At 42.7% G+C, this 15,121-nt stretch overlaps 3 protein-coding genes across 7 annotated transcripts in view; all 3 read left to right on the top strand.

Annotated features, from left to right (window-relative positions):
* Positions 1 to 144: 144 nt before the first annotated feature.
* On the top strand, positions 145 to 3,322 carry LOC148394582 (pituitary tumor-transforming gene 1 protein-interacting protein-like). The gene is made up of 7 exons (XM_088382928.1): positions 145 to 339; positions 1,087 to 1,142; positions 1,226 to 1,334; positions 1,558 to 1,669; positions 2,086 to 2,151; positions 2,239 to 2,285; positions 2,741 to 3,322. Exons 1-7 carry the CDS (start codon positions 252 to 254, stop codon positions 2,785 to 2,787), a joined length of 525 nt encoding a protein of 174 aa, XP_088239054.1. The 5' UTR covers positions 145 to 251; the 3' UTR covers positions 2,788 to 3,322.
* Positions 3,323 to 3,525: 203 nt separating this feature from the next.
* Positions 3,526 to 5,448, top strand: LOC148394581 (small ubiquitin-related modifier 3-like). Of its 2 annotated transcripts, XM_088382767.1 has the most exons (4): positions 3,526 to 3,693; positions 4,140 to 4,268; positions 4,359 to 4,430; positions 4,867 to 5,448. In XM_088382767.1, exons 1-4 carry the CDS (start codon positions 3,673 to 3,675, stop codon positions 4,930 to 4,932), a joined length of 288 nt encoding a protein of 95 aa, XP_088238893.1. In that variant the 5' UTR covers positions 3,526 to 3,672; the 3' UTR covers positions 4,933 to 5,448. The 2 variants fall into 2 exon arrangements, with proteins under 2 accessions (XP_088238893.1, XP_088238892.1); XM_088382766.1 differs by having other exon boundaries at positions 4,140 to 4,430.
* A 2,793-nt stretch (positions 5,449 to 8,241) lies between these two features.
* The window catches only part of fmnl2a (formin-like 2a), a 28,159-nt gene continuing 21,279 nt past the window's right edge, over positions 8,242 to 15,121 (top strand). For 3 of the 4 annotated variants that reach the window (XM_088382765.1, XM_088382761.1, XM_088382763.1), the window contains exons 1-2: positions 8,242 to 8,476; positions 8,667 to 8,810. In XM_088382765.1, the coding sequence (XP_088238891.1) occupies positions 8,309 to 8,476; positions 8,667 to 8,810 (312 nt within the window). In that variant the 5' untranslated portion in view covers positions 8,242 to 8,308. The remainder of the gene's footprint in view (positions 8,477 to 8,666; positions 8,811 to 15,121) is intronic. The other variant, XM_088382764.1, reaches the window with a different exon arrangement.

Genomic DNA, 15,121 nt, shown 5'->3' with positions numbered 1-15,121 from the left:
TATAGTTATATTTCCCATGACAAAATTGCCCGTCCTAAAAGAAAAACGGAGACATTGAAACTTACGACTAAAGTTCAAGGTGTTTAAAAACCTTTTTAGTTAACGCCTAATGATGACGCATAGCTTCGCAGCTCATTGATGACGCACGCAAAAACAGTGACGTCACTCCGCTTTCCGTTGAAAACAGTGGCAACAGTTAAGCGCTTTATTTTCTTGAACATTTCACAATTCATTCCTGTCTTGTCCTCACGATGCGTGCCTCCTTCGGCGTTTTTCTTTTTCTTTTGTCCGGCTTCGTCGCCACCCTTGGGCAAATATCGACTACTTCTCCTCCCCCTGGTGAGGTTTTCGTTTTGATCACTTTTTCAACTTTTGTTGTTGCTCTTTTTCTGGGTCACATGACATCAGTGTTTTCGTCTGTTAGCTTGATTTGCTAAAAAAATCGAGGTCATGAGAATTCAGTTTTTGTTTTAATATATTCATAATAAATTCGGCTGCTTTCTCTGTTGAATGTGTTACTCTTAGGATCACAGATTAGTTTTAAACCACGTAAAACTAGTTTAGCCTTGTTACTCCAATAATGTAATTAATACTACTGTAAATTTTGTTTGACAACCGACATAATAATGTGTTAAACAAGTTTTCAGCCCTACCCCTTTTATCCCCCCATGACTCCGTAAATCATATGACCCTCTTATACAGTATTTAAAAAAAAAAAGCCCACAGGGCAAAAACTTAACGCTTAGTTTAATTCCCTCACCCGGTTTTAAGTCATTGTTGTATTTGAGAGAAAGTAAAACTGAAATTTGAACTTTTAAATAATGTCAATATTGAGCTAAAATAGCGAGTACGTTAAAGCCCAACAACGTATTCTCCAGTTAACAAAGCAAAAAAGCCCAATTAGTGGGAGTGCTCATATTGCATCATAAAGTCAAAGTAGAGAGAAATAACCAGTCACAGTTTGCACAAAACCTCCAGAAGTGTCAGAAAAAGCCTAATAGAACACGTGAAGTTCATTTGCAGCTAATCTGACATGCTCTGAATGCTTGTGTGTGTTTTATTGAGATTGCATTGTGTCCGTTGTAGTGCCTTGTGCCTCCAAATCCAACAGCAGCTGTGCAGAATGTCTGCAGGATACCAAGGTAAGTGCAAACTCCACGTACTAGATTTCATACATGTGTAAATTGCAAACGTGTTAAATATGCGTTTCCTGTATGTGCTGCAGTGTTTGTGGTGCGAGCCCAAGCAGCAGTGCCTGGACTACCCGGTGAAGAACATCTTGCCTCCAAGAAGCGTGTGTCCCCTGAGTGATGCGAGATGGAGTGTATGCTGGGGTAAGCCGCAGTAATGCGGGACACTGAGGAATATTTCGGAAACAGGTTAAGCCAGTTTTGTTAACTGTAAAAAGATAACCGCAGTTATAGTCCAGATTTCCCTCTTTGTTTTTGTTATAGTTAATTTAAGCGAAAATTGATTTTTATTTGATTCGAGAGACTTGTAGCTTCTTCTACTGACTTGATGTGATGTGAAATGGTTTTGTGTGTGTTTGGCGCAAAGTCAACTTCCAGACGGTGCTGATCACGCTGGGCGCACTGTCTGGCCTTTTGATCCTGGCCTTGCTCGTCTGCTGCATGTGCTGTTGCTGCCGCCGCCGGCGTCAGCGGGTCAGGTGAGTCATGTGACCACGGGGGGAACACAATGGCTCATTATTCGTCAAGGCTGATACGGCCTGTCTCCAAAGGCTCCGCTACAATCTACTTGCTGTTCTACACGCTATCATACGTTTTATCGCGTTCAGAAAAAAGAATAGGCCGGTGACATTCTTCAGAACAGAAAAACAATGTCAAAAGGCACGAAAGCATAAAATCATGATTCACAAGCTGTTTAATTCTCTATATTTTATTTATCAATGTTACTTTAATATGTTTTTATAAAGTACAGTGCTGTAAAGTGTTTTAGTGTTTTTTTTCCCCTTATTGTTAAACATGTTTCCATTAAAACTATGGACTGTGGGCTGTTTTGGTGATCAGATTTTGGACATTCCATTAAAAACACCAAAACACACTTTTTCAATCTTTTTCGTAGCGACGATGACGACGATTTAAGGGCAGAGCAACAAACCCGTGCGAGGAATGCTCGTCAGAAAGAAAGGTAAACAAATGTCCATTCGACTAAGAACACACTAGCGCTCGGGTAAGGTTTGTTTTGTCACTTATGTGTTTATTTCTGTCATCACAGGAGGATGGAAATGCAGCTGAGGCATGACAAAATCCGACAGAAATATGGTCAGGCCTATTTAGTTTACCATATTTGGTTTTTCTCCTATACATCAGCAGTGTTTATGGCTTAGAGGCCATTGACTCGTTAAAGCATGGACCTGAAATTCTAAAATGTTTAAAATAGTTCATACTTATACAATCTTTCATATTTTTTTAAATTGTATTGTGTACTTTTTTTAATAAAATATCAAAACTTTAAAATAACGTACGTTTTATTATCAGAACAATACAATAACATGTATCAAATTGTACAATACAGTATATACAGTTTATTAAAAAAAATCGTATGTAAATATCCAATTTGAACTGTACAGCATTAAACTAGCGTGTAGCGCTCTCTTGTGTTGTAAAATGAAAACACAATTTGCGAATAATTCAGCAGGCCCAAAGTGAAAAGAAATTCCCTGAAACTTCTGCTCATTCGGTTGTTGTGTTCTTATGATGCTTTTTTTTTTTGGCAGGTCTTACAAAGGACAATCCCTACTCTCGGATGGATGAGAAGAAGTAAGTGCCTTACTTCCTCACTTGAATGACTACTGCAGAGGAGCCAGGTGTCTTATTTGAAGTGAGGCATCTCCTCAAGCGGATAGGACAACTTGAGAGCGTACGCTCCAATTTAACATGGATGGATAAGTATGTTTAACTGTGATCTTTTACTTTGATTGTATTACCCCCACCCAAAAAAGAATCACTTCCCAAAGTTGATACAAAGTTCTTACCATTTTAATCGTTTGTTTTTGGTCTTTCTTTGTTATTTTGACCATTGCACTATTTTCTGTGTTTAACACTCCGGCAATAAAATGCAACTTTTAAATGACAGTATTTTCACATTGCTCATGTTTGTACTGGATGGATGGCTGCAAAGTCGTAACTACGTGTTTGATAAATGTGTCACTATTTTAAGAGCATGATTGAGATGCTGCATAATGTTCCACATGTCCGTTTGTTGACAGCCCGTGTCGTTTTTCTTTGTATGAGGATAAAATCTCAAATTTTCATGAGCTGGCAACTTATAATAAACAAATGTTTTCTGTTTCACCACACCTTCATTTTTAATTGTCTTTTGTATATGCCACCAGACCCAAAGTTTCAACACCCACATTTTTTTCTACTAAGTGCATTCAACCTGCTTCTCTCGTGCACGCGCGTCACCTAGTTACGGACACGCGCAAATCACCGCTGCGCGCTCCCGCGACCCAAGCCCCGCCCAGCGGATCGCATCACGTGACACTCAGTGATCGAATTACAGTTTAAATTTCGGTGCGCGCCCCTGCCGTGAACGACAGCCGAAGAAGACGCAGATTGGACTGACTGCGGACTCCTTGCCGCGGCTGAAGTAGCAGTCGGTCTCCTTCGTTGAGTCTCGCCCTCCTACCACCTCAAACGGCCAAGAATGTCGGACGAAAAGCCAAAGGTGAGCACCCCACCAGTCCGTTGGGAACCAGCGAATGCTAAGTTAACATCCCACTAATTGGGTTAGGATGGAAGCTAATGCTAAGCTAGCGTCACTTCCACGGCTGGGTCCGGATGGCGCATTTGAGCGGGCAAGGGAGGGAGCTAAAACAAAGGTTGGCGCATTTAGATAATTTATCGAATAAATAGGCTATATTTGACACATTTTAAAGTAATATAGACCACGGATAAGAGACGCTATGCAGAAACTATCCGTCCTCGAGGCGTATTTGCACCAACGAAATGCGGTTGTCCGCTCCTTTGGTTTGCGCCATTGTAGCTTTCTGCGCCACTTCCAAACGGGCTAGCTCGACGTGCTAACCGCTGGCTAGCATGACCGGCTTTTAAGACGGACAGACGCGCTATTTTTTGTTTTAATCTTGTAACTAATTACTTTTGTGTTTGCAGGAAGGAGTGAAGACGGAGAACGACCACATTAACCTGAAAGTGGCCGGTCAGGATGGTTCAGTGGTACAGTTCAAAATCAAGAGGCACACTGCTCTCAACAAACTCATGAGGGCATATTGTGAACGGCAGGTATGTGTGACTCATGCTCCTGTACAGTCCTGTACGGTAATTTTGACAAAGTTGTGTTCCCATCCTCAAGTGGTTTCTGTGTCTACCCAGGGACTGTCGCTTCGTCAGATACGATTTAGGTTTGATGGGCAGCCGATAAATGATCAGGACACACCTTCACAGGTTGGTCTCACACAGTTACTCAGCTCTACAAACCTTTTTTTTTAAGTGAAAACTTCTTCTTGGGTACTCAATTAATTTGAACGGCTACCAGTTTGCTGCACATTTGCTCAGATGACTTTTATTAGTTATAACTGATCATGACATCCATCAACATTTGTGATTTTCCCTAACGTGGATTTACGTTTTCTAGAAATCTATTCCAGTGTTGACATTTTCAAGGGTTTGGTTTAGTTCATATTGTTTTGTTTATATTCGACTGCGCAACTAGGACAGAGGGCAACTATCACAGTGTGTGCATCACCACACTTATCAGGAAGGCTGGAGAACCCTTCTGTACTTATGACATCAGGCTGAAAGCACAACACTTGTGGCGTTAATGTGTAGGCGCTGCTCCAATGAAGTTCCCTGACTGACATGTTGCGTTTGTTTCGTCCAGTTGGAAATGGAGGACGAAGACACTATCGACGTGTTCCAGCAACAAACAGGAGGAGACTTTTCTTAAGTGGAGACACTCCTTCGGGGATTGCGTCCACACCATTGTTTTTCATGTTGTAATTGTTCAAACTTATTGTTTCCCCTTTTTCTGTTTTTTTTTTTAACTGTTTTCATCCCCCCATTTTGCTGCCAGTCTTTTCACCACAAGCGGTTTTTACAGTGCTGTGAGTTGGAACGAGGTTAAGCGGTTTCACATGAAGACTGACCGTGTGTGAGTGTCCAAGGGTAGGGATACTTCTGTCTCCACATTCATGAGAACCAAATGCCAAAATCATATTTGTCAGGATATTCCAATCTCAAGTATTTTGGAAGTCTGGAGCAAAAACAAATCCCAAAAATTCATCACAGCAATGTCTGTTTGAGGTAGCTGTATTTGCAGTAATTTGTACCCATGTTTGCAGAGAAAGATGCGTATGAACGAAGCAGATTGAGACGGATGATCAAAACTACGGTCGGTCATGTTACTGGACCAAACAAAACAAAACAAAAACCCTACAAATGCTAAATAAAGTGTTTTTATGAAGTTTGGGTTCGTCAAATGTAAACTGTTAATCATTTACACCTTAAGTTTCCCCGGACACAAATTATTGGGGGGGGAACCAGTTAATGTTATGTTGGTTAACGGTCATCTGTAAGAATTAATTGGCGGAGAAAAACTACGCGTTTGTAGCCTCTGAATCCCGTGCAATACATATTATATACACTAGGGCTCAGTGTTGTTTAACTTGAATATTTATTACATACAGTACACTAGGGGGCAGTGTTCTCCAACTTCAATAATCCTTTGAGCAGAGCCTGTCAGTCCCACAAGAAAGTCACTCGTCCCCTTCAGCTTGCTTTGAGAAGTTATGCAAAAACCTCTAAAACTGAATTTTGTCGGCCATTCAAAAGTTTAGAAACTACGTTGACCAGTAAAGGTAGAAACATTTTAGGATCATACTGAATGTTTGTCCCACAGCTCAATATAACAAACATTTTCATAGTCAAAGTCTGCTTTATTGTCAATTTCTTCACATGCCAAGACACACAAAGAGACAGAAATTACGTTCCCACTATCCCACGGTGACAAGACAGTTCACAATGTACATACAAGTAAACAACACAAGAAAAATAAAACAAGAAGGCACAATCAAAGAATAAATAAGAGTGATGAATAAATAATAAACAAATAACACAGTACAGGACGCTACGCAGAAGGGGAAAGAGAGTTCAGGATCCTAACAGCCTGGAGAATGAAGCTGTTGGTGAGTCTGTCGATTGTGATTGTAGCGTATTTATAGTCTCCAAGTATGATACAACAACCATTGTTAGTTCCAAAACAGGAACCTTTGCAGCGTAAAATAGACTTGCACTCCCGATTTTTAACACATGCCTCACATTTTCTCCATGATGGCCGTTTTATATCTTGAACAAAAAGACATTTGTGGCTGCCTTTGCGGCTCATTCACTGTACCTTTACGTCATGTGACGTTGCGCTGACAGCACACAGTTTGTGCATTATTCACTGCAACAGATGGCTCATTGAAAACATGTCCAAGCATTTCAAATTAAACAAAAAGGTCATTTCGTTCAATATTCACATTCCATACTCATCCACTCAATTTGTCTTTTACGATCAGCTCATATACAGGCGGTTACTTAATATTTTCTAAACGAGTGAGGCTAATGAGTAAACATTGTGGTTCTACCATGATAGATGCAAAATGCATGAGGGGGCAGGGCGGTGGTCTGCCTTCCACCTCGAGTCCAGCAAATGGAGTTAATATGCAGCACGTAGTGATACGATGAGGTCAGTCGCATCCAGCTAACCTCGCACGTGACGCACTCCAGCTGCCTGAATAGATGCGGTGTGTGCGTGTTGTGCGCGTCCGCTCCCCTTGTCTCCACAGCTCCCAATGCTGATGTCACCCTCGCTGTGTTGATGGTCCCCACCCTGTCCGCAGATGTATCAGTGATACAGTTTGAGCTCCAGTCATAAATTCAATCTGAATTCTTTGTATGTAGATACATAACCTGTTTTCTCATTTGGATGGATCACTCAAGTGGGGTTAATTTTATTTGCACAGCACCAATTCACAACAGAAGTTAGCACCTTACATGTTAGCTGGTAAAACCAAACAATTGGTGACATAAGCATGGGAAAACTCCTTTCAGGAAGAAACATGGAATAGATCTCAGGCAAAATCTGGAATGTAAACTTTTCCCGCGATAGGTGAATATCTAGTATGTTTGACAAGTACATTTTAATTCTAACCAATACAAAATATGAATACAAAAATATAATATTCTCTCCTTTTTGATCAGAAACAGGTCTTACTAGTGAAACCAATTCATGTTCTCCTGCTGATTTCTGGTACCAGAAAAGTGCATTATTTTGTCAAATGTTGTTTCTTATGTATTGTCATGAAATAATACTGTGTGGGTCTTCAAAAATCTGTCAAAATGTTTGTAAACAGCTCCAAACCATATCTTAAATACACCATGTGGTATTTAATGTGCTTTATGTTTATTGGTTTAAGCCATCAATCGTAATGAAATACAACAGCTGCTTAAACATTTTAAGCAGCCTACATACAGATGTTGACTTTAAGGCCCACCCTTTAAGGCCCACCCTTCAAGGGGCTTCTTCCTTCGAGACCCGCAGGAGGGATGACTTTGCGTCAGGGGCAGTTCAGGTGGTGCCCCACCATATTTCTTTTTATTTATGTATTCAATCAATAAAACCCCAGACAAAAATATGAACGTGAATAAATGCACCATTTTAAAAATGTACTTTTTTCCGCTCTTAATTTTTGCTATTAAAACAGCCAAGTAGGCGTGGTTACTAAATTACACCTTATCATTGGCCAATAGGTGCTCTTGGTGGGCGTGGCTATTGAAATACCGTAATTTTTCATTGGGTTAAGGGTCACATCGAAGTCGGTCACGAACTGCCCAGCAAAAAGTTGTGACTTTACTCAAAAATGTTTACTGCACCTCATAAAGCAAACAATTTGATGCTACGATGTGTTTGAGTGACGTAGGGTACGTATTCACGTTTGTCTTTGAAAGACTAAGTCAAACGTTAAAGAGCACTTCAAACGGTAAGGAAGAGTACGTCGTCTAAAAGCGCAATTGAAGCCAACCCCCTTTTTCCTCTTGTTTTCAGGGACTCAAAGTACCATAATGCAATAGAAAAAATGTCATCTCCTTGGCTACGGCTTTAGTGGAGCTACGCCCCGGAGGAAAAGAAGACGAAGGAGGTTCGGCCCGTTTGAAAGGAGTCATTGTGGTGCGGCATGAGCGTTGTGTGAAGCTGCAGGGTGACCGTGTAAGTTTGGACCCCCTCCCCTTTCTTTCCTCCTCCTCCTTGACTATCTTCTCAGGAGAGGGGGGACTAGTTAATGAGCACACACACACGCGCCCCCGCACACACATCACCTCCTCGTCGGGACTACTCCGCGGCGTGGAAAGTAAGTGCAAGGCGTGAATCATGCCCCTCGTCATCCTCGCCGAGTGGAAGCGCGATCGAAATTGGGCGAGATTCGGATAACAGCGAGAGAAGTTTCCAGGTTTGTTTTACGACTACCACCACCAGCACCTCCGCCGCCACTGCCGGGAAAATGCGTCCTCACCAGGGGCTCACCGCACTCCGTTGCCCTCCGCCTCACTCCTCACATGTGTTCGATATGTTGAAGAAGTGAGCACGGCAAGGAATAGAACTTTTTTTTTTTTTAAACACGTGTGGATACTTTTTTTTAGGTTGAACTAAAGTGGTCATTCCAAGTCAACATGGGGAACGCAGGGAGCATGGACCAGCACACGGATCTCAGGGGCCACAACATGCCCCTAAAACTACCCATGCCGGATCCTGGGGAACTGGAGGAAAGATTTGCTATCGTTTTGGTGAGTAGAAAAAAAAATTTAAACTCAGGTTTGTTGTTTTTCAGTCCTGAGATGGGACAGCTGTTTGAGTTTGGGTTGGACCCTTGGTAGTCCTTTTGTTGTTCCAGAGTTCCCAGAACCTGGTGGGAGCCCAACCTACTAAAGATTTCTGTCATGTTGCTTCTGATTATTGGCTTTCTCAAACATTTTCAGCCTCAAATATAAATAATGTGCTAATTGTACAAAAAGTCGATATGAAATTTACTCCGTAGTGGATCTTAAGCATGTTATGGGACCCAACCCTAAAAAGTGGAAAAACGTATTTGGAGCACCGATAACCCTTTGACAGAGGCAGTGAATTGCAAATGTTTTTCACAAAATATGAGAAAATACTTTAAAATGTTAATTACAACAGATTTATTTCTCACTTTGAGCATTGCAAAATCTCCTAAATTCAGCTCCTAATTTTATTTCAAAGCACCACTTAAAAGGCAATTTATGAAAGGAAATAGTAATTCAGAAAGGCTTTCTTTTAGACTGTCTTCTCCAATTTTATGAGGTCAGTGGTTGAACCATCTGTCACCTTGTAATAAACATGCTGAGTATTGATCTTTCTCTACGGCAGTCTTGTGTTGTCTCCGCAAAACTTAGACACTAAACACAAAGTAGACTGGCATAAGCATTGTGCAATGACATAATACAAAACACATTGCTAAAAAGCTGCCTCGCCCTTTGAGAGAACTCTTGCTTCGTAGTTTTTAAGATTAAAACCGATTTGGCTGATGTAATCTTGCTCCGTTTTCATTTACAGAGAGATTCATTTAGCAATTGGGCAGATTGTTGCTCCCCGCTGGAGTTGCCATGTGGCTGTAGCGCAAATTCCAGTAGTTGACATTGTGTTGTGCTTCGAACAGTATCGCGACTGTTGTTACATTAGGTTTGCTTTAGGTACCAAGAAATGATCAAATGGATCTTTTGGGGGGGTAGTGGTGGGCCATGTGACTTTTTAAATGATGTACACTGTGGTTGACTTAGTAAGAGAGACATGGCATTGTGCGATTCCAAGACTTTGTAGGTAATATTTCCATCTTCACATCATAGTCTAGGAGATTATTTAATAGCCGATAAAGGCCCCAGAAGACTGAAAAGCGCTGTGGAGCAGCTGGGCTGAAATTTGAGCAGCGGTTCAGAAATATGGGTCAAACGTGATTGTCGCCCTCTCGTTGCGCGCTCATAAACATTAGCGGCTCAGTGCCAAAAGGAATTTGGCTGGAGACGGCGGCGACTTCTTACGGCTCGTGCCATCGTAAAACAAAGTGAGATGAGGTCAAAATGTTGCCGCTTCATTCATGCGCGTTTTCAGGTTGGGGGTCGACGAGCCGGTAAGGAGATCAGGTCAGATCCCCGAGTGGGCTGTTTGGGTGGGACAGATGCTTCCTAGCTAAATGTTTAGCGTAGAACCAAAGAATCCATGCTACTTTTTGAGAAGAGCGTATATCAGTCTCACTAAAGCGACGCCCAAAAACAACAAGCGCTGCAACACACGCTCGCTCAGGCCTCACAAGCCGCTCTTGATGGCATGGAAGCCCTCTAGCATTAGCGGAATTTAGCACCCTAATCGCAGGCTTTAAGCCTTACTTACTGTCATTGAAGCTCCAATCATGCGTTGCTAGGCTTGATTGCCTTTGCGATGACAATGGCTGCTTATCACCACCAACTGAAATCTAAATGGCTGATGATTAACCACGCTCGGCATCCCGACTCATTCAATACGGCGACAATGACAAAACTTTGTACTCGAGATCTGTCGTGACACAGCAAGATGAAATCATTAGATGTAATTACAGAGCATTTTCTTTTATTTTTGCGTCAATCATATCCGCATGTTATCTTTAGTAAACTACCATTGTCAAGTATCAGTCATGAGTCAGTATTAAGTCATACGTGTGGCAACTGTGTGTATTTTGCAACCAATTTTTTTCATTGGTTGCATCTACCAAAAAGAGGCGTGTTTACCTCCATCCATCATCCATTTTCTGAACCGCTTAGTCCCCACGGGGGTCGCGGGCGTGCTGGAGCCTATCCCAGCCGTCATCGGGCAGTAGGCGGGGGACACCCTGAACTGGTTGCCAGCCAATCGCAGGGCACACAGAGACAGACAACCAATCACACTCACACCTAGGGACAATTTGGAGTCTTCAATCGGCCTACCAAGCATGTTTTTGGAATGTGGGAGGACACCGGAGTGCCTGGAGAAAACCCACACGGGCCCGGGGAGAACATGCAAACTCCACACAGGGAGGGCCGGAGGTGGAATCGAACCCGCACCCTCCTAACTGTGAGGCGGACGTGCTACCCAGGGCGCCACCGAACCGTGTTTACCTGCCTAATAAATTAGCTAAACGGCTAATCCATGTTTGAGAGAAGGGAAAGGATTTAGGTGGTGAGTGTGTATGTGTGAGGCTCACGTTCGAGAACTGGCCTTTGCAATTACTTTGAAAACGAGTCGGCGTCGCTGCTCGGATTAAAGACGACCGTCTGACTCGGCTGTTGCGTTGCTGTAAACAAAGCTTCAAAGTAGCGGTTACGTTTCTCGAGTGGATCACAATCATATTGAAATACAAGCGGCAAATGAGCCACTTGTGTTGCTGAGGTGGAAATGTTTTGAGTTAGTTCGTGTCAACCTGCCATATGGAGACTTTATCTGTTGCTGTACGGTAGTTGCATTTCAGTTAGTCTGGCCAGATTACAGCTAAGCTCATTTGCCGGCTCCTCCAGCTGATGTTATTGGTGTCACATTGTAGCTAGTGCGCGCATCAGATGAATCACTCGAGGGCTTCCTCGCTCAGCTGACAGTGACAACCGGGCGTACGCATTTTTAGTCATTTTCAGATCACTTGCTAATGTGAAACAATGGATGGAAAAAAGCGCTCATGACCATTTTCTGTCTGCGTTTGGTTTTGGTAGGTGACTCATAGTCAAGACCAAAAGTATTTGGACAATTACAGAGACTGTCGACAAACATTCCCCTTTAATTGAAGAGAATTCGCAAAAATGTGACGCGTCCCTTTGGCCCCAATTGAAGAACGTTTGCTTTGGTTTCAACAAGTCAAGAGTTGCTCTGTATAGTTTATCACCAGTATATTATCGGTGGAATGGATTCTTTGCATCTCCCAAATGACTTTCCTGTTGGTTAAAGGTAGTGGTTCGGTACCCAGGAAGTGACTCATCTAGCCTTGCTTGTGTTGACTCTTCTTCATTAAAAAGCAGTACAAAGGGCATTGTCCAATGGGCATAGGGCGAACAGCGGCCGATACCCATGCAGCAATGCCAGTGAACACTGGTGTTTTTTATTTTGCTGGGAATCCAGCACAGAGCCTGGCACAGGACCCAGAACCAGAGGCCACCCCATCCACTTGTGGATGATGGCGGACGTGCATTTGACCTGCAGGAAGCCGGCCAGCAATTAGCCATGAAATGAAAAAAAATGAGCAGTTGATGCTGAGAATTTTCTTGAGGGGGGTGTGAGGTGATAATGTGCCACTCACATCCCCAGAGCACAGCCCCAAGGCATCTTGTCTGGGCTCGGCTCAGCAGATTATGTAAGAACGGGTCTCTCTGGCTGTGTGATGGGCCTCTCTGTATTGTTCTTAGGTCAGTTTGAGGCTGTTTGCTTCTCATTCTGCTGCTTGGGTGGCAGACTATCGAGCAAAACTGATACTGAGATTAATACGTGAGTGATGAAGAATAATTTGGACCCGGCCAAGATTTGCTGGAACTCCCTCGACCCCGAAAATGGCGATGGAAGAGTCTTATTTTTTTCAGAATTTCTTTTTCACACGGTCCTTCTATCACAATGTTGAATGAAATAAAATTTTGACAACTCAGCTCGGGGTTTTTTTTTTTTTTTTTTGTGACCGGCCTAGAAAATGTTTGACGCTTCCATGCGCTCGACTCGGAACACATTCTGATGTCACGCTGACCAATCGGGTGGTGTGTTTTGGTACCACTGCCAATTTTATCTCATGACATTGGTGTTGTTGTTTTTCTCAGAAAACCTTGAGCTAGCTCCTCCGCTCATTCCTGTTTAAAAAACTCTATTACTGGAGAACAGCCGGATGTGTTCACTTAATTAGCTTCCATCGTGAGAACGAATGCGGAATTGCTCTGGCTCCGCCGTTTGTCGTCTTTTTGATGACGTGTTGACAATTTGTCAGCATTTTGTAACCTTGTTTGATTGACCCACATTCAAAACAAACTTTTTTTGTTGTTGCCTGTTGTTCAGTGGCAGCCTTTTGAAGTTGCTTCAGGCACAAAAGAAGCTAGCTTGCCAGAATTAACATCTGCAGTGCAGAATGGGAGGTCCGGTTGCATTTCAATGTACTTTTTGCCAGTGTTTGATACAGACTTCATCTTAGCTCCAGACAATACAACAGTCTGCTTTATCGGGCTTGACCCCCCTCCCCCCCCCCCCCCCACAGGAGGCCTGTAAACCAATCCGCCACTCATGGAATAATGAGTACAGATTAAGTGATGACAAACTACCAATTGTACAAAACATACAATACGATTAACAGCCCAAGCACACAATTATTTTTTTCCATAAATATCAGATGAAAATAGTTTAAAACACATGTGACATGTTTTGTTTTGCAAGCCGAGAAATACCACAAATAGCTTTCCCCATAAGTAGGCCATCATTCTCACAATCACAAGGTCCATATTGGCTGCTCTTGGAAAAATATATACGTTGACATTTTTCTTTTGTTAATTTCTCACCACAGATATTGTCTTGTTTTGGTGCGAGTAACAGAAAGTCGACCTTGTTCCCCGTCTGTCTCGCTGATAATGTTTCTATCACTTTGCTTTGAGACAAAGCAAATGTGGTGTGTGTGTATGTGTAGCAGATGACAACTGCCTGTTTATGCCCGTACAAATGACCTCGCCTAAGGACACATTGGTAGTGGCAGATGTCTTTAAGCGGGTTGTATTTGCGTCTCCTGTCCTCTTGTCTTCTTATGGTTGACATTTTTATCTTGGTCGGCACACTTTCGCAATCAAACATCTGGCCTGACCGGACGGACCACCTCTGTGGTCAGCTAGTCATGTAACACTTGTTTTATTTGGACAGCTCTCCAACGCTGCTCCAAAGCAATTTCCATCTTTGCGCCGTTTTGGAAAGCAACCCACCCTTTCTGTATCGATGGGAGGGAACGTTTGTCGACTTGCGTCGTACTCCGTATTGTTGTCGAGATTTGCGAAACCATCTGTTGTCCATATTCAATATTTGATTATTTAATGGCAAAGAGGAAGTTTTCAGTCCACCCACACACTGTATCAGTATTCTTAAGGCGCCACTAGCGATGATTTAATGACCTATTTGAACTAAAGTGAATAGTGAAATCAAATTCTTCAATGTTGTCCAATCTTGGTCTGAATGGAACGCCATTGGAATGCGCTCGTGTGTTTGCTCGTAAAACATTCCGGGCAACAGCTTCACAAATATAAACAGAAGCGTCCCGAGGTAGGCGGCGACTGGGATGGGAGGGGGAGGCGGGGGTAGCGTAGGTGGTCCCGGGGGTTCTTGGGGATTACAAATATATAATCTGAGAACAGACGGGGGACACCTGTGGCCTCGAAGGATTACGGCAGCGTGATGATAAACGGAGGGCCGCTTGCGTGGGCTAGCTCGCGCCCAAGCAATGCTCCTTTCACTGCACTCCCTTTAATTGCTCTCAGTCGTTTTTACACACGCTTGTCACATGCTCGTGTGGTATATCCAAACTTGTTCTTCAAAATCAAGCATGCATTAAATGCTGAAAACGAAGCTCGATAATCATTTATGCGAGTGCCTTGGATTGGTTCACAGTTGAGTAATTTGAGAATATTTCTTTTGACACATGGTTTCTTGTCTTGTTGTGGCACGTCACCGTGTAAGATGATGAAATAATTGTTTATGAACCGGCGGAGAATAGTCATCCGTCTCTGCATTTTTTTCTGCTCACTGCATCACATTTCATTTTAAGTCATGCAGATGTTGTAAATTGCAAATTTCTCTCTAGGTCACAGGATTTTCGCCGTGACTTTTTTTCCCCTCCCCCGCATGGAGTAATGTGAGCCAGAAGGAAAGAATGAGTTAGGCAGAACGTCCAAAGTTTTGGGATCATTTTGCACTTAAGAGCTATTTTTGGACCGCGAGGTAGAACTGCCTTAGATAACTGAACTTTTTTGGTTAAGTAAAAAAAAAAAGTTAGCTAATTCTAATTTGATGTAGAAAAGTCACTGTTAGAACCAGCTAATCCTAATTTGATGTAGCACAGTTACTGTTAGAA

Source organism: Syngnathus floridae, chromosome 8, assembly GCF_059516105.1.
Source record: "Syngnathus floridae isolate MCC-2025c chromosome 8, RoL_Sflo_1.0, whole genome shotgun sequence".
NCBI classification, from domain to species: Eukaryota; Metazoa; Chordata; class Actinopteri; order Syngnathiformes; family Syngnathidae; genus Syngnathus; species Syngnathus floridae.
The sequence above is the reverse complement of the archived record's forward strand: the minus strand, read 5'-3'. Positions and strand labels throughout refer to the sequence as shown.